General features: G+C 41.5%; 1 protein-coding gene across 3 annotated transcripts in view; it reads right to left on the reverse strand.

Annotated features, from left to right (window-relative positions):
- The window catches only part of LOC148030654 (Pentatricopeptide repeat (PPR) superfamily protein), a 143,120-nt gene that overhangs the window by 90,448 nt on the left and 33,156 nt on the right, over nucleotides 1–19,516 (reverse strand). For all 3 annotated transcript variants that reach the window (XM_087687003.1, XM_087687004.1, XM_087687005.1), the window contains exons 2-4: nucleotides 17,274–17,425; nucleotides 6,701–6,778; nucleotides 6,315–6,394 (exon numbers count right to left, since the gene is read on the reverse strand). In XM_087687003.1, the coding sequence (XP_087543129.1) occupies nucleotides 6,315–6,394; nucleotides 6,701–6,778; nucleotides 17,274–17,425 (310 nt within the window). The remainder of the gene's footprint in view (nucleotides 1–6,314; nucleotides 6,395–6,700; nucleotides 6,779–17,273; nucleotides 17,426–19,516) is intronic.

Raw genomic sequence — 19,516 nt, forward strand, 5'->3', positions numbered from 1 at the left:
GGACTGCCACGTAGCAGTCCGACCTGTTTCTGGACAGTCGACTGCATTTAATGCAGTCGACCTGCATTTACTGGGCGCCTATTTTGTGGCTATTTATAGCCGATATTCCAACAATCTTCTCTCACTTCTGTTCGCAGATTACAGGTTGGAGGCTCGTGCAGATTTCATCTCTGTCTGCAGATTTCAAGTTGGAGATCGTGCAGACTGCAGCGGACTTCGAGGTGAACAGCAGGTTGCATCGTCGAGGTGGAGACACGCAGTCCCGCGCACTGCGCCCGTGTACATATCTGCATATCTTTGTATACAGCACACTTTATAGAGCAGATCTTCATCTTCCACTGTCTCTTTCTCTCTCTTTTCTCTGCGTTCTCTCTCTCTCAGTCTTGGTCCCACGCTTCCGTATCGCTACACTCTGACATAGCCCTCCTAATAAACCACCCTATAGAGTCAGTGCAGCCCAATAGGAGAAGATTATGAGTCTAATAAATGAGCTGTTAGAAAAAGGGTTGATTCAGCCCAGCTCATCTCCTTTCTATTCTCCAGTGCTTTTGGTGAAGAAAAAGGATGGTTCATGGCGTATGTGCATTGACTATCATGCTCTAAACAAGATCATGATAAAGAACCACTTTCCGATCCCTCGGATCGATGATGTTATGGATAGATTGCAGGGGGCAACAATATTCAGCCATATAGATTTGAAAAGTGGGTATCATCAGATACGCATTAGACCGGAGAATGTGCCTAAGACAGCTTTCAAGTCATCTTTTGGGTTATATGAATTTCTTGTCATGCCTTTTGAACTTACGAATGCTCCTGCCACTTTTAATCGAATGATGGATCGCATCTTTCGGCCACATAGGGCATTTGTGGGTACTTTCTTTGATGACATGATTGTCTATTCAAAGAATGAGAAGGAGCATAGAAAGCACTTAGACATTGTTTTCAATGAGCTACGTAAGCATAGACTCGTTATCAATGACAAGAAGAGTGAATTCTTTTTGCATGAAATCCACTTCTTGGGACATATTGTATCGGCTGATGGTATTCGTATGGACCTTGCTAAGGTTGAAGCAATACGTTCATGGCCAGCTTTGAAGAATGTTCATGAGATCCGCAGCTTTTGGGGTTTATGTTCATACTATAGGAAGTATGTACGCGGGTTTGCTGAAATTGCATCTCCATTGCATGCTTTGCAAAAGAAAGATGTGCCATTTAGATGGACAGCAGTGGAAATTTCAGAAAAGTTGAAGGAAAAGATGACTTCAGATCCTGTGCTTGTGTTGCTTGATCTAAGGAAGTCATTTGTGGTTCAGTGTGATGCATGTGGTAACAGCATTGGGGCTGCCCTTATGCAAGATGGCTAAGTTGTGGCTTATGAGAGCCGAATTCTCCACGGTGCAGATAGGAATTTACAGGTTTATGAGAAACAGCTCTTGGCTATAATTCATGCACTGTCTACGTGGAAACATTATTTGTTGGGGGCTGATTTTACAATGCAGACAGACCATCAGACTTTGAGGTACTTTCTGACGCAAACAAAGTTGTCAGAGAAGCATATGAGATAGGTAAATTTTCTCTCTATGTTTCATTTTCAAATTGTACGCATTGATGGTAAAAAGAATGTTGTGGCTGGTGCACTGTCACGTAAGCCACAAATTTCAGCTGTCACTATGGTTTATCACACTGAGTTGGATGCCATGAAAGAGTAATATGCTATTGATTCGGACTTTGCTAATGTTTATGATCAGCTTTGCAATGGCCAAAGGCATGAGCATTTTATGCTAAGAGATGGATTTCTGTTGATGCATGGACGACTGTGTCACAAAGCAGTTGAGGCCTAGAGTGATCATTGAAAGTTATGCTTCTCCGTATGCAGGACACAGAGGTATTGATGCCACAGTCAAGGCAGTGGAGCATTTCTTTTATTGGCCAGCTTTGAGGCATGATGTAGAGCAGTATGTTAGGGCATGCATCATATGTCAGAAGGTAAAGCATGATAGGCAAAAGATACCGGGCTTGTTGCAGGCCCTTGCCTATTCCAGATAGGCCTTGGCAGAGCATTGCTATGGACTTTATCTTTGAGCTTCCTAGGATACCTATAGGGAATGATGGGATATGGACTATTATTTGCAGGTTTAGCAAACAAGCCCATTTCATTCCGGTGAGGAAGAAAATAAAGGCTGATCATATGGCACCATTATTTATGCAGCACATTTTCAAGTATCATGGTATACTTAAGTCGATCATCAGTGATCGAGACCCTCGGATGACCAGTCTATTCTGGAAGGGATTGTTTGAGAATATGGGTACCATGCTGAAATTATCATCATCCTTCCATCTGCAAACAGATGGTCAGTCTGAGGAAGCAAATTCCACAGTGTTGGATCTTTTGAGGTGCTATGTTTCAGACCACAAGACACAGTGGAAGCAATATTTGCCATTGGTTGAGTTTGCATACAATAATATGGTGCATAGTTCCACTGGCAAGGCTCCATTTGAGGTGGTTGAGGGTGGCAAGAAGGTTCCACCTATTTTGCACACTAAGGATAAGATCTTTGAGGTTGATCGCTTTGTGGAAAGCTTGGATGCAACCTATGCAAAGATAAAGTATGCACTTCAGAGATCACAGGATATGCAAAAGTGGGTAGCTGATCGCCATAGACGTGCTTTGCAGCTTGTAGAGGGTAATTATGTATTGCTATGTTTCGAAAAGACAAGACTGAAAAAGATGAAGGGAAGAGAGAGGTTGTATCCGAAGTTAAGCATGAGATACTATGGGCCCTTTCAAGTGTTGGAAAAGATCAGCGATGTTGCATATCGGCTGAAATTACCTCCACATTGACGGATAGACAATGCCTTTCATGTCAGTTTGTTGAGACCTTTTCGTGGTGATGTGCCAGAAGATGTATCTGCTGAAATTCAGCCAGAGGTTGAGGAACTAGATGAGATCTTGGTACCCGAGCAGATTTTAGCACATAAGTTAAGGAAGGTCAAAGGTAAAGTTTCCAAAAGATATTTGGTGAAGTTTCAAAACTATTCACCAATGGATGCAAAATGGATAGAAGAGGATGACTTGGCAGACCATCCTCAGTTGTTGCAACTTTATCTCAATGCCTTTCAGTTAGAGCCGACTTTGGATCGGGCTTACTCAGGTTCAGCAGAGCGAGGGTCCAGAGCATTGCTTGATGCTCAAGGGGGAGGTAGCACTTTCACTCCACCAGTTTTGGACAGCTCTCGTATGTAGTGGATCTCGGATGTATTCAGCATGCATCCAAGGTACTGTGCTGACAGTATGTCTGCCATGAGGTCACTACTCGGTGTACTAGTCACTGTGAGATACATGCATATGAGTATGGTTGTCACCGCGGCTCTGAGACTATACTTATGCTGCATGAGTTTTTGGACCAGTTTGGCATGAGCTTTTGCCTCAAATTTGAGATCAATTTCTGATTAGTTTCAGCTCAGTTTTTGATCAATTTGAGAACCATTTATGATCACTTTGGGATCAGTTTTGCATCAGTTTCTGACCAGTTTTTTTACCATCAGCTTGTGATCAGTTTGGAGTCACATTTGCAGCCATTTGTGATCAGTTCTCATATCAGTCCATGATCAGGTCATGCTCAGTTTTTAATGGTTTACAGCTGATTCCATGGACAGCCACATGTAAACAAATGTCATTGACAGTTTCAGCCATGGTTTATGCTGAAAATATGCTTTACTATGGTTTTGAAGTCAAAACGGTTGAGAAACATGAGTTATGGATGCATCCAATGGTTTCTAGCAATGGTTTTGGACCGTTTTTCAGTTTTCTATTATGTTTTGCTGGCTGGAAATTTTCAATAAGTTTTGCGCATATGCAACGGTTCGACAACAGTGGCCAATGTTGTGGTGACTGTCATGCCAAATTGAAATTCCAGTGCAATATACTTTTGCTTTGGCCCAATGCAGTGCAATCGAGGACGATTGCAAGGTTTTCAAGGGGGAGGCCTGTCATGGGGACATGAAATTTTGAGATGCTTTAATCTTGCTAGTAACATTTGATTAAGTTATTAATCAAATGTGCAAGGTTGTTTAGCACATGTGATACACATGGCAATTATTTCATGGAAACAGGCCAAGGACCCCGAGGATACAGTGGGTGTTAAAGGCAAAAGTTGTGTTAATTTATGCCAACTGGGTTTTGGTGGTCAGTTGGTGCCAAGTTGGACCCTAGGACAATTGTTTGGCCATTAAGTGTCAGTGCTGACACTAGGGACTAACATTAATTAATTAATTAATGCTAGTCTAAGGTCAACAGAGGATGGGAACCACTCCAAGTTGCAAATGGCCTAGCCAATTTCATTACAAATGGGCATGTTTAATTTTGGGCAGGGTCAAAAGGACTAAGATTAATTTTCAGAATTAATTAATTCTAAAAAATTAATTTAATGGCTGAAAATGCATTAGGAAGGCTGCCACTTGGCAAAAATTTTCCCATGCAACTAGGGAGAAGGCTGTTGGAGGATGGTGGAAGCTGAATTGGAGCCATTCTAAGCTTGGTAGAGGGAGAGGAGGTGATCAGATTTGGCTCTGAGAGGCAACGACGAGACTGATTGCGCGCCGCAACAAGATAGGGGGCAGCAAGTTTTCTCTTCCGGCTCAAGAGAGGCAGCGGTAGGAGAGGAGGGCTCGCCAGGAGCTGACCTGATGTTTACCCCCTATTTGAAGCTATTGGTGCCATCAGATTTGTCATCAGAGCTACGAATCAAAAGATACATTTCAGCTAATCTTCTCTCTCTCTACAGCCTTCTCTCATCTCCTCCAGTCTATGCTCAAGCATTCCCAGTAATTCTCAGCCATTGGTAGCAGAGTACAGCCAAATTTGGTGGACAGTAGAGAGTTTACTGCTGTAAACCCTAAATTATAGTAGTAATTAGGGTTTAGCAGCCACTTTGAGACCCGTGCCATCAGTCAAAGGCATTGTACACTGAAATCAGCACCGGAAATTTGTGGAATTGTGAGGATTTCAGATGCAAGCCCATCTATTGTGAACTTGGGGCAGCATTTGACCAATTGGGGTTCCATTAGAGCAAGTCCTGCGTGAAAATCAAGGGGCAATTTGCCCGAATGCTTTGCTGATTATTGGAACAGCAAGGGGCTTTTGAATCAGCCAAGGAGATCGTGAAATTTCGGCTTGTAATTTATCCATTAGCAATTGAAATTAAAGAAATACCGAAAGGGGTGCCAGTTTTGGGGCCAACAGGGTGTCCACTGTCCAAGTTTATGAAGGTAAAGTGAGCACTTCAGTTTATTTTCATTTGCTGAGTGCTGTAATTAAGTGCTTAATCAGGTTAAACCACCCTATCCGAGAAGAAAGGCTGGTTTCAGTAAGGCTCCTTTTGTGCATACCATCTTGACTGAGTTTTGGTCTCTATATCATTGAGAGCAGCTCCATGGAGACTCACAGCACCAGCAGAAACTAAGACAGGTGGTATTTTCTTATAACTTGAGGATAGTAGCCTATTCTTCAAGTTACTGGAGCGCAGCACCTAGTGAAGTCACGTTCAACCTCCTTGGCTGCTTCTTCCCCTACCCCACCCAAACCAGCTCGAGACGCCTTATATCTACTGATGTACCTTCAGCACTGCTGTGAACCTTCTACTCTATATCCAGCTCTGTTGTCAAGCATATACTGCCATGTTTTTTATTTAGAAAGATATAATGAGATTGCCTCACTAGACAGAACCATGCGTATGATGACCGTAAATGGTGCCTCTACATAGATAGAGTTCAAGTGGGAAGTGAGTGTGGATAATAAAGGAGAAGAGGCTTCTAGAGCTATAAAAGTGGGTAGGGTAGTTTAGATACATTAATGTCATAAAGTGGAGGACTGAGCACATTGTTTAAAGATAGATTCACACCAAGATAAGCAGTCTTAAGCAAGCCTTAATCAGGAGCCTTATATGCATTAGCCCCGAGACTACAACAAAGGGTTGCTAGTGAGGTTTCACAAGAGAAGCACCCAAAAACTAGCTAGCAGGGATGTTGTTTCTTTGCTTTGCTGTTGTATGTTTTCAAGAATGTGTTCTGTTACCTTTAACTAACAGAATGATGCTTGCTGACATGCATGAATAACACCATTTCAATCACACCAGTACTCAAAACTAATAAAAACGAAAAAGCATGAACCTGCAGTAAACTTAGAACTAAATTTAAGATATTAGAAAACACATTTTGAACCACATGTAAAAATGAAACCTAAGGTTCAACTTATTTCATGGCTACCAAATGAATCTTTATTTCAATGATATTGCCCACATTATGTCATAGTTCACCTGATTGCCTCAGATTCACAGCTGACTACATCTCCAGACATCAGCTCATATTGATATCGGCACTTAGAGCATGGCACTAGCTGCAAAGCTGCAAAAATTAGGTGAGCTAGAAGCCCATCAACAGTAAAGTTGTGTCCACTCTTAAGTCGTACTCTTTCCTGCATTGGTATACTAAATGAAAATAACAGTACACTAAATAATCACAAAGACCATAAACCTAAACCGACAATTTGTTTTTATAACCATAAACAGTATTATTTCTTACCAGCATTAGAGAATGAGAAGCATCAGAAGATGGACAATCCCAGCATAATCCAGAAATATATGTTGATTAGCTATCAGCATGCAAGTGCCAAGTTTAAATATCATAAGCACAAAGAATTTACCTGCACCCCATGGTGTGGTTGTACCACAGCAAGTGCAGTATCACAAGTAGGGCACTTCACAACCTTTCCAAAAGGCACCTGTATGATCAATGTAATTGTCTGAGATAATAAAGCTTAACTATTTGCAAGGATAAGAACTGATCTAAAAGGCAAGATATTTTGTCTTCCAAGTTGATTATCATGTTGGTGCACATGGAACATAGATAATGCTTGCAGAATACATTGAGACGTGAGAAGTCAATGTCGCCAATTTCCGGATTCTAGATCCTTCCATTGCTTCAAACAGAAGACTAAAAAAGTCACCTGAAGAGAACACAGGATTTGATAGGTAGGCCACAAACCTCTCAGAGAAGTAAAGCCTTGCTCTCAAATGCCAAGGAGGCATCCTCACATTCTCCCATCCTCATTGACTCTCCTGGAAGCTTGGCCCAATGGCCTTCAAGGAGAGCCAAAAGCTTGAATCACCACCCAACCATCAGAGTTTCAATCAAGGCTCAGGCTTACCAATTATTTACTCATGTTACATGGCATGTTCAACCACTTTCTAAAGTTAGATAGTTCCTTTAAACATTAGCTTTAAGCCTAATTAAACTCACTCCTTGAACACCAATCGTGTATGGAATGTGCCTTATATAGCCCAAATGCACATAAAACCTTAAAACCCTCTAGAAATAACTGAGAATGTTTCGTAGATCTTCACTCTTATAAGACTGACATACATGTACAGTCTTTTTCTGACTTAGTCCCAGTTCTGATGAGTACATTTCTTCCACTCTTCTTTACTCAACTTTATGCAAATCATATCTTTCTATAGGGATCATTGGGTGTCTTTTAAAACCTGCCACATTCTTTCTGGATTTCTAGGAATTCCCATACCTGGAATTCTCCAACTGTGAGATAGGCAATCCTTCTGTCTCATCTAGTATAATATTTGTATAAAAGTGCATGGGCCTCCTACCCAACTTGAACACAGTCATACTGATTCCCAGTCAGACTTTAGCGGGTTAAACTAGTCACATTAGATCTTAATTTATAGAATACCTCCATTTAACCTTGTTCACAGGCCGATTGGGCCTTGTGTTTATTATGAATGCCTTGTAAACATGTATCAGGGCCTAATGGCCAGTCTTACTATTTCCCATGTCTGGAAGGTCCATTATCTAGCCATTAGCTAAAGTCACAACACTGAACATTGAACAGTACATCTAGAAGAATCTCATCCATGCCCTCAACAAGGGCATCGAGATAGGAAATAAGGCATTTCAGAGTCATACCATCCCTGTTGTTGCTTTCCCAGCTGACTACCCTGCTAGGTTCAGTCAAGTATTTTCAAGAATCCAAGAGATCAAAGGGTCTAGATTAGCGCATATTATTCTCCTACACTCCAAAGGTGTGCATAGGACTCATTCAAATCAAAAAATCAGCTTCATTTTTCCAGATTCCCACTTTTTGGCCCTCCACATGGGTGCCTCAATGAAGGAAACTACCTCACTTTCATGTATGATGTATGGATATATTCAAAACCCTTGTACATGTGTCTCATCTCAGTACTGCAGAATTTCTGGCCACCACTATTAGTGTTTGTGACAAGAGTGAGAGGGGCCTTGCTGTTCAGTTTCTTTCATCTTCATTTGTCTTTCACACATTCAAAGAAAGAAGACTGTTGTGTGGTGGGTCTGGATAGTGGAACTGCATCTCTCATGCCATAAGTCTCTCCAGCTGGTTGTTGAGCTCGTACAATTGTATTCAGCACTTTACCATCTTCAGCTAAGAGTCCAGCAGTTTGCAAGTTGTTCCTCTGCAACACATAGTTTTTTTTATACATTTCCATATGGCTAACACAAACAGGTATGAAAGTATCAAGTATCATATGTGGCCGTAGATTTTTATAAGATTCAACTTCATATGAAACAAAAGACAAAAATGACCAAAGCTTTAAGCCTTATGTTGGATCAAATGGACAGAAGTGGAGTAGAGAGTGAGAGTGAGAGTAGACGCACAAAGAAGCATGCAAGATTATCTTCACTAAAATGAATCACAAGAATGAGAATACAATGTACAACCCTAAGGTTATATAGACCTACATGCTAAAGTGTGTTCACACGGGGAAAAAACCCCTCCCACACAAGGGGGTAAAAAGTGTCCATGGTAGGGTGTATTCACACCAAAACAACTCAAAGGAAAATACAAGGTGTATTTAACAAACCCCCCTTGCAGTGAATGATGTGAACGAAATAGAAATGTCACAAATTAATCCCCCAATTGAAGTAAGCCTAACGCTTTGTGAAAAGCTTCAAACTTTTCTTTGGATAGAGCCTTGGTGAATGTCTGCTATGTTGTTCTATGTAGATATATAGACCAAATCAATCTCCCCTGCATGTGCACCTCAATGTGCTTTGTTCTTGCATGAAATATTGGATTTCACACAACTATCAATGCACTCTAATTGTTCGTGTAAATACATGTAGCTGACATGTCACCAGAAAAGCCATTGCCGCAATGGGTGAAGCAGCTCTATGATCGCAGTAATCCTATGCCTACCACTATTGAGGAAAAGCTAGATAGACCAAGGAGATCTCAAAGAACAAAGGAGCAAAGAAAGGTTTCTACTCACATAGTCAATATGGCCTTGATGGCTAAGATTATAAGAAAAGTAAAAAAGCCAAAAGACTTAGAAGAAGCACTTGCCGATCCAACATGGAGAGCAGCTATGCAAGTTGAGTATGACAGCATAATGAAGAATGATATTTAGGAGCTAGTGGATCAACCAGAAAAAGAGAGAGATTTTTGGCACCAAGTGGGTCTGGAAGGCAAAGTACAAGGCTAATGGAAGCTTAGAAATGTACAAAGCCAGATTAGTTACACAAGGATTTTCACAAATTTAAGGAGTTGATTTTCAAGAATCGTTTGCTCCAACTATCAGAATGACCACTCTTCGTATAGTACTTGCAGTGGTTGCTTATAAGAAGTGGCCAGTTTACCAAGTGGATGTTAAATTTGTTAGCCTGCTCTATTATCATTCTCAGTCTCTCATCTCCTGGTTGTGAGCTCCTGTCAGAGTCTGGCAGGAGACAGAGGAGCTCTGTCAGCTTGGTAGCTGCTGTTTTAGTCTACATTCCTTTTCCGGGAGTCACACAGCCCAAACTGGACCTTTTGGTGTGCAATCGGCCCAGATTTTTGGGCAGGTCGGCCAGATCTGGCCAAGTCGGCCAGATTTGGCAGGCCGGCCAGTTTTCTGGCCTGGGGCTATAAAAAGCAGCCCCCCAGTCATTCTCAGCATTCTCTTCTGCAGGTTCAGCACACTCTCCGTCCTCTCCCACTCCGGCATTGGTGCTGCCATTGCTTTCAGTCTGTTCTGGTGCCCTCACTGACGCTCCGGGCTACGTGCAAGGACTGATCAGTCCATTTCAGTGTATTCAGCATTCATTTCAGTCAATGCAGATTTTCTTCATTCATTCCCTGCTTTCTCTCTCCCCTCCTCTGTGTTCGTGTTCTTCTTCCGTTGCACACTCTCACAAAATTAGCATTCTTGAATGGTGACCTCAAGGAGGAGGTGTATGTGGCTCAACCACCAGGGTTTGAGGCTCCCCCATTCGAAGAACAAAGTTTATAAGCTAAAGAAGACATTATATAGGCTGAAATAATCCCCTAGAGCATGGTACTAGCGAACAAATAAATTCTTTTTAGGCTTAAATTTCAAAAGATGTACCCTAGATGACAACTTGTATGTTTATAGGGATGGTGAAACGCCTGTAGTGATTGTTCTATATATGGATGACCTTCTTATTACAAGTAATTATGAATATACACTCCATCAGAATCAAAAGGCTTTTAGCCCTTAAGTTTGAAATGATAGCCTTGGGCTTGTTGCACTATTGTTTAGAGATTGAAGTCTGGCAAGAGCACGGCAAAATCTTTCTCTCTCAAAAGAAGTATGCATGGGAGATCTTGAAAGCATTTGCATGACAGAGGATAAGGAGATAGCTACACCTATGGAAGTCGATGTGAAGTTATCCATTGAGGATACATCAGTACTAGCAAACATTGGAAGGTACAAAAGGTTGGTTGGCAATCTTATCTACTTGTGCAACATCACGCTAGATATCAGTTTTGTTGTTGGTATTTTGAGCAGGTCCTCAAACAAACCACAAGAAATTCATTGAAAAGCTAGGATGCAAATGCTCATATACTTGAAGGGAACTCTTAACTATGGTATCACATACAGTTCCATAAGTGCTCTTGTAGGGAACTGTGACTCAGATTGGGTAGGTGACAATGATTCCAGGAAATCAGTTTCTGGATATTAATTCTCTTTAGGCTCAGGAATCTTCTCTTAGATCAGTAAGATGCAACCAATTGTGGAATTGTCTTTTACCAAAGCAGAGTACAAGCAGCTTGTTTTGCTGCATACAAAGCAATATGGTTAAGGAGCATCCTATGGCATATGAGAGTACAAGATGAAGATTCCACATTGCTAAGATGTAACAATCAACATTACATTGTCATTGCCAAAAATCCAATTTTTCATGCACGCACCAAACACATTGAGATCTAGTATTACTATGTGTGTGACTTAATCAAGGATGGGATAGTAGAGCTTGTCTACTATCCCACAAAGCAGAATGAAGTAGATATCTTCACCAAAGCTCTTACGAAGGATCTGCTTCGAGATCATCTTTAGAGACTCGGCATTGGGCCGAGAAAGTAGTTCATCTACGGGTGGACATTGAAGGGGGATGTTAGATATGATCAATACTCCACCCTCCTAAGGTGCCACCAATGATCCATGGTAGTCTAAGTCATAAGACCCCAATTATGATGAGAAGCCATGTATGAGCCCAAATCCCGACTTGTATGTCAAATGAGGTCTATGTGATAGGATGGCAAAAAGGTAACCTTTGTGGATCTAGCCTTTGGGTTAGATAGAGCTATGCTAGTAGCAACTCGAGGAACAATGCATCGAGTTACGGAGTGTAGGAGTTATCAAGGACCCCTATTTTGGGGTCTCGGAGCCACTTTCTGCAGCCCTTGGTTGGGGGGACTCAAGGGGGCCAATAGCATCCTTGATGAGAATCTAGGGGTAACTGACTAGGAAATGTTCATAATATGGTCGAATAGGCCAACTAGACTATCTTCCCGAGCTATAAAAGAAAGACCCCTCCAAAGCCATCGTTAATCTTTCTTTTATCCAATTAGAGTTCTTCCTCCTAACCTTAGGCTCTTTACCTATCATCTATCTAGATTGCCATCTAAGCTTCACAGTGGAAGCACACAAGTGGACAGAGCCATCTTTGTATCAATTTGCTTGAAATTAAAATAATTTTTGTTCTTCTCATATTTGTTGTGTATTCTCTACTCCTTGCTCACATTTTGTCCGCTGCACCATGTGATTTCTACAACTGACACCAAGCACTCACAAGTTCTTGTCCAATGTAACTTTATACAAATTTTGCCAATTTCAACCACTCCTCACATGGATTCCTTAGGCCATCATCATGATTTAACTAAGTTACACTTCATATGTGCACCTCGCATGCGCACAACTTAATAATGCCAAAGCTACGTATTTTTGTATGTAACATGGTGACTCTAGCTATTTGAACCAAAGAAGGTAATTGGTTAGCGTAAGGTGCATGTACCAAAAAGACGTAGGATGGCCTACTAGGCATTGACATATTGACAAATTGTGTAGCTACTTGAGAGAAGGTAGGGATGGGAGGGGCTTGATACACATAGGTTGGATACCCATAAATGCTTGGTTGAAAATTGGAACTCCTACAAAGTGCAGTGAATGCGGAAGCGTATGGACAAGACTAAAAGACAATGAACATGAGAGAAAAGAAGAAGATAAAAGAGACAGAAGAACACAGAAATCTGCAATCAATGAATGCTGAAATGACAAGGTAGATATACAAGGGTTGTCGATGTATCTCCTCAAGCCAGATCTCTCTGAGCAACACCTAGCAGACAAGTGTGGAGGGCAGATCGAAAAGGGGTTATAAATAGCACAAAAGAAAGCAATAAAATATGTTGGGTGACCAGCAAAACTGGCCAATGTGATAGAAAATTAACCAACTACTCATAAATGCATAAAATAATCAGTGATCTGATGCCTAGCTGCCACATGGCACTACCCGAGCCCATGATAAGGTGCCCATGCATTGTGACTGTTGAAAATGCCCACTAAATAACAAGAAAAATGTGTAACTCCCTCCAAGAGAACTGACTGCACCAACTATATCTTGAGAATGCTAGTCTAAGGGATGACTAATCTCTAACACCTCCTCTCAGATCCTAGACATGGCATAAGATGCAAGGATATAAAGTGTTGTCAGAGAGCAACCTGAGGAAGTGCCTTTGTAAACAAATCTGCTAGATTATCCTCTACCTTGCGATAAACCACATCAATAGTCTCATCCAAGATCTTTTCTCGAATGAAATGATACTATATCTCAATGTGCTTTAACCTAGCATGAAACACCAGGTTCCGTACCAAAGCAATGCAACTCTCATTGTCACAATGAAAGGTCACAGGACCTATTTGAGGGCAACCAAGCTCTCCTAGCAACCTCCAAGCTCTCCTGGCGACATGACTCACGTGGTAGAAGATGCCGCTCTATACTCCAACTTTGTAGAAGAAAGGCCAACTATGGGCTACTTCTTGCTACTCCATGAGATAACACTTGCAGCCAAAGTAAAGCAATACCCTGTCGAGATACACCATCAAGAACTCAAAAGGAGCCCTTATCAAACTTGACCATCAAAACAAGCGCATAGATCTTGCTCATTAAAATAAGATGATACCCTAGACGCAACACATAGAGCACCTCTAATGTCTAGGCACCGCCTTGCCCATCTAGAATCGGTTGTGTATCACCCTTGCCTTTGATGGGGACCAAAGAACTATAACCTATAAGGATTTGCCCATGCATCAAACACATACACGCAATCCCATTTAAAGGAGTCATGTAGCGGAAAGCGCCACTATCCATAGTCCACTCACAAGATTGTGGAGCCATCATCATTGCATCAGTGGCCATCAAAGGAACATCCTCTATCACTTCGAGATGGAGGAAGGAGGTCGATGAAGGAGTACTCACCACTCCTGAGTCCTTTGTAGTCTTCTCCTTCTTGTAGTCCGCCTTGTCCTTGTCGAGGCAATCTTTCTTCCCATGACCTGTCTTGCCACACATGTAGCAAGTAAACTCCTTGACTTTGCCCTCTATTTGGACTTCTCATCCTTCTTTTTCTTCTTGTTCTTCCGCTTCGGTTGGGAAGACTAACCGGTCAAAGCCTCCAACTTAGGAGCATTCCGACCTTCGAGTTATTCCTCTTTGTCCAAGACCATTTGAACCAACTCCTCCCACTTATGGGTCTTTGTCTACCTTGAAGCAATTAAGGTGGAGTAGAATGCACTGAATCGGCGTAGTAACTAAGAAAGAAGAGTTATTGCTATGTCCTCCAAGGTAATCACCTTCCCTGTGTTCTAGACCTACATCTATAATTGCCGAAGCTTATTAACATGCTCCCACATAGACAAAGACTTGTTACGACTCAGAGTCCTCATCTAAACCTCCAAAGACACCCACTTCATCACGATTATCCGATTATACATTTGATCTAGCTCTAACCATATCTCCCAAGCCACGGTCAAGTGTTGGATGTGAGCAATGGCAGCTAGAGTACAAGACAGAAAGAGAAAAGAACAGATGCAGGTATTCAATTTGTCCCAATGGGCCTGTACCTTCATCAGCTCGGATTCTCATGTGCAAAAAGCTTGGAGGCAGCAGAGGCTATAGAATGTTCTACAACCTCAGTCACAAGCTCTGCTAAATCATAAGATTCCAATATGGCAAGCATCATTACATACCAAAAGCAGTAATTTTTCCCATTGAGCTTTTGATCTAAAGGAACAACCGGCAATACGGGGATCTTACAGTCCATAATAGCTTGAAACTCCACGTCAATTTTGATCGACATTGTAAATAAAATGACCTTCACCAACACAAGGGTAACCCCCTATGACTCCACACATGGTGCTGCTGCTTGCCAAGGCTTCCTCCGCTTGTCCTTAATGAGTTTCACCCACCAGAGGCGATGAAATCTCAAAATCTGCTTTAAAAGGCTGAAAACACAGCCTTTCCTCCTCCACCAACAGCAAGGACCTGCAAAAAATAGCAATTTCCCTCCTTCACCGCATTGTACCTGTTCACTTGAGCCTCCTAGACTGTAAATGCAAACTTTTGTTGCAAAGAGTCCTCCCAATCAAGTCTGCCCACGATCAATTAGTCCTTCTACACTACTTTGATACCATGTCAAAGTGTAGCGAATGCAAAAGCGTATGGACAAGACTGAAAGACAATAACAAACACAAGAGAAGAGGGGGAGAGAAAAGAGATAGAAGAACGCAAAAATTTGCAATCAATGAATGCTGAAATAAAGAGGGTAGATATACAAGGGCTGTCAATGTATCTCCTGAAGCCGAATCTCTCTCACCAACACCTGGAAGACAAGTGATGGAGGGAAGGCTGGAGATGGGCAATAAATCATACAAAAGGAAGCAATAAATATGTTGGGCGGCCAGCAAAAATGGCCAATCTGATCAGCAAACTGACCGACTCCTTAAAAATGCATAAAATAATTAGTGATCTGATGCATGGCTGCCATGTGGCACTACCCCAGCCCGTGATAAGGTACCTGTACATTGTGACTACTAGAAATGCCCACTAACTGACAAGAAAAATGTGTAAGTCGCTCCGAGCGAACTAACTACACCAATTGTATCCTAAGAATGCTGGTCCAGGGGTTGACTAATCTCTAACACACGGTATCACCATTGCACCACCACTCCACCAAGCTAAGGGATAGGAATTTCATCTATGGGATACATGCCTAATGGAGTGATGCTCCCTACTGTAGTGAATGGTGGAATAGATGGGTCTGTGTGTATGCAACAGAAAAAGACAAAATTTGTGACGTGGGTCATATGGGTGGGAATTGAGATTGTGAATGTCAATTTTGATCAAGTGAAGATGAAGTATTGAAAGAAATTTCATAGAATAAGCATGTGACATAGACATATCACCTAACCTTTTGCTTCCATAGTCACCTCTTCTTGCCAAGTTCTATCAATACTTAGTGCTTCAAATCATTGAGCTTTGTCTCTATATTCTGTAAATGCTTTGGCAAACTTGGCAGAAGATTTTATGATTGATTCATGATGTGTGGACATATCTTGAAGAGAACTTGATTTCCAGTATTCTTGGGATTCATTTGAATCTCTTGCATTTTCTTTTTCTTCTCTTCTATCTCCTATTCTCTAGTTCCTTCTCTCTCTAATTCCTGGTGGATACGACCTTTCAACTAAAACCCCTCCGATACCACCATTCATGTTCTTTTCCTAGAGAAACATCTTTGGAAACTCACTTCCCAGCATGAGTCATCTCAGATTTTTGCATGGGTCTATTTTATCACTCTACAGGAAAATTTGAATAGTCCCAACTACAGCTTCGATGAGCCTCGCCAGTCTATTATTAAATAGCACAGAACACTTCTGGCATTGATGCAGCGAGGGCTGTGAAAGGCCATCTCCACAGTTCAATCATCCATTGGAACAAGAACTATTCTCTGAGCTTTTTTACATGGTCTATTTGATCGCTCTACAAGTAAATTTGAACAGTCTGACCACCCCTTCAATTGCCCTTATTGGTCTGTTGGCAAATCGCACAAAATATTTCTGGCCCTTGTCGCAGCCAGGGCTGTAAAAGGCCAGACCACAGTTCAATCATCCATTGAAATAAGAAGTCGAGTGATAAATATCAGTTTAGGCCCCTTCTCACACCATTCCTGTTAGCACACCCATACTTGCATCCGTGCATGGTATGGACTGAACCATATGGTAGGATACCATACACATCCACACGATTTAGTACGAAAAAACTGCCTCTTTTTTTCCTTCTCCCTTTATAATACAAAAAAATGCCCCTTTTAGTACAAACAAACTGCCCCTATTGCATGGTGTATGATGTATGATGTATCCACTCTCATCTATCTACTTGTAAGTTGTAGTGCATGTTACGCATGTGGCATTGGCATACAGGTTTTGGCTTGTTACCCTTATGTATTCATCTTATATACTCTAATGGCATTGCGATCGGGCTTTAAACATGTGTTCTATCTCCTTAGTCCAAAATAATCAACATAAATTTTTCTTTTTTCATACTAATATTGCACCGTACCTTATAAATTCTTAATGCACGATTTGATATTGTACCATACGGTATCATGCCTTTCATACATAGCAACTATGAACACACCATCCCTTGCAACCCATATGTCTAATGAAGTGCATCTTCTATCTGAGACTCTGAGTAATTAGCAGTTACTGTGCATTTTGAAATTGTGTTTATTTGAAGGTGTATCTAAAACTGCATTGCTCTTATGCACAATTGAGTTTTCTCTTCTTTCCAACAAGCATGCATACATACAAGATATTTCTCATTTTCTGTTTTCACATCAATACAACTCCAACTTTAAACAGCACAAGCTATCTCAAAAAGATATTCCTCGATACCTCGTCTCCAGCAGGAATGCCACGGCGTTTAACATCGCCAACAGCTCGAATGGCATCAGTGACTCTCAAAGTTGCAGCTAGGCCCCGTATTAAAGTAACATAGGTGCTTACATCTGGCTGAGGCCATCTCCATCCCCCCAACATTAAGTCATCTGCAAACATATGACAGGAGAAAGTGCTTATAATGGCATCAATGTATAAGTATTGCTAGATAAAAATAGCTGGAGACTTGGTGTCATAAAACAACATACGTGTCTTTAACACAGCCCTTAAGTATGTTAAGGATGGTCAATGCAAATGCTCACTACAATAACTCATTTCAAGAAAGTCTGCAAACAACATCCATACAGTCGTTAGCAAAGGAAAAGCCAGCTAACAAAAGGACGTATAAATCATGAGAGCTAAGAGATAGAAAGACCCTTTAGTCAAATACAAAGCATATAATCTGCTTCACCCTTTAACCTACGCATGTTCAAGAATAACAAGTCAAAATCTTAGGCGAATGTTATGTACCCAAATTCCCAGCCAAAAGTGTGCAGAGACTTATTCTCTTGGCATGGATAGTCACAAAAGCTCACATTTAAAGACTACGTTTATGTATTCCCACTTAGATACCTGCCAATCTAACAAACCAACTAATGGCACTATACTAACATAATACCACTGATCTTATGGGCCTCTATCTATGCCAAATGCTGTTGGTGTCAAATTTCAATAAGAGCAAAACTTAATCAGGAAACAGCCTAAGATAATAATCCAGCATTGATTTGGTTAGATTCCCAAACAATAGTGCAGCAAGCCCAAGGCTGTTATTTCAAACTCAGAACTCAAAGCATTTCGAGTTTGGTTGATCATATCTTCATAGTCACCTGTAATAAGAAGGTCATCCACATATAGGACAATCACTACAGACTTTTCACCATCCCTGTAAACATACAAGTTAGCATCTGAGACACATCTTTTGAAGTATAAGCTTAAAAAGAACTTATCTATCCGTTGGTACCATGCTTTGGGAGCTTGTTTCAGCCCATACAATGCCTTCTTGAGCTTACACACTTTGTTCTCAGAATGGGGGGCCTCAAACTCTGGTGGTTGAGCCACGTACACCTCCTCCTTGAGGTCACCATTTAAGAACGCTGACTTAATATCCATTTGGTAAACTGGCCACTGCTTGTGGGCGGCCACTGCAAGTACTGTGCGAATAGTGGTCATTCTGGAAGTTGGGGCAAATGACTCTTGAAAATCAAACCCTTCAACCTGTAAAAAACCCTATACAACCAGTCTAGCTTTGTACTTTTCTAAGGTACCATCAGCCTTGTACTTTACCTTCCAAATCCACTTGGTGCCAATAACCTTCCGCTTTGCTGGCCGATTCACTATCTCCCAAGTGTCATTCTTCATTATGCTGTCATACTCGGCTTGCATAGCTGACTTCCATGTTGAATCTGCAAGTGCTTCTTCTAAGTCAGTTGGCTCCTTTACTTCTCTCATAATCTCAGCCATCAAGGCCATATTGACTATGTGAGCAGAAGCCCTCCTTTGCTTCTCTATTCTCTAAGACCTCCTTGGTCCGTTTGCCTTCTCCTCAACAGATGTGGGCATAGGATTATTGTGGTCATAGAGCTACTTCACCCAACGCGGCAATGGCTTTTCCGGTGGGGTGATGTCAGGTTGGTGAACTTTTTTCTCATCATCCGCAGATGATGCTTCCTCCTCCTTAAGGATAGGGACAACTCTCAGGACAGGTTCATAGTGGACTACTTCGCTTCCATAATAAAGTGAAAGAACTTGCCTTCTCCTCCACTATATGTAGCTGCTCATTGAACACCACATCACGGCTCCCAATGATCTTCTTTGCCTCTTGGTCATATAATTTGTAAGCCTTCTACTCATCACTATAACCCAAGAAGATACATTTTCTGCTTTTTGGTTGTAACTTGTTTCTCTTCTCATCTGGAATATGTGCATAGCATTCACATCCAAAAATTCTGAAGTGTGAGACAGATGGTTTCTTACCAGTGTAAGCCTCACGAGGTGTTTTTCCCTTGAGAGCCTTTGTGTAGCTCCGATTTAAAATGTAGACTGTAGTATTAACAGCTTCAGCCCAAAAATGGTTAGGCAATTCCTTGCCCTTTAGCATGCATCTTGCCATCTCCACAATGGTGCGATTCCTGCGTTTCACAACACCGTTCTGCTGAGGTGTGTGAGGCATTGTCAATTGACACTAGATCCCTTTGCTCTTG

This window comes from Lygodium microphyllum, chromosome 10 (assembly GCF_053477565.2).
Source record: "Lygodium microphyllum isolate KBCC chromosome 10, Lygodium_microphyllum_v1.1.10, whole genome shotgun sequence".
Classification (NCBI taxonomy): domain Eukaryota; kingdom Viridiplantae; phylum Streptophyta; class Polypodiopsida; order Schizaeales; family Lygodiaceae; genus Lygodium; species Lygodium microphyllum.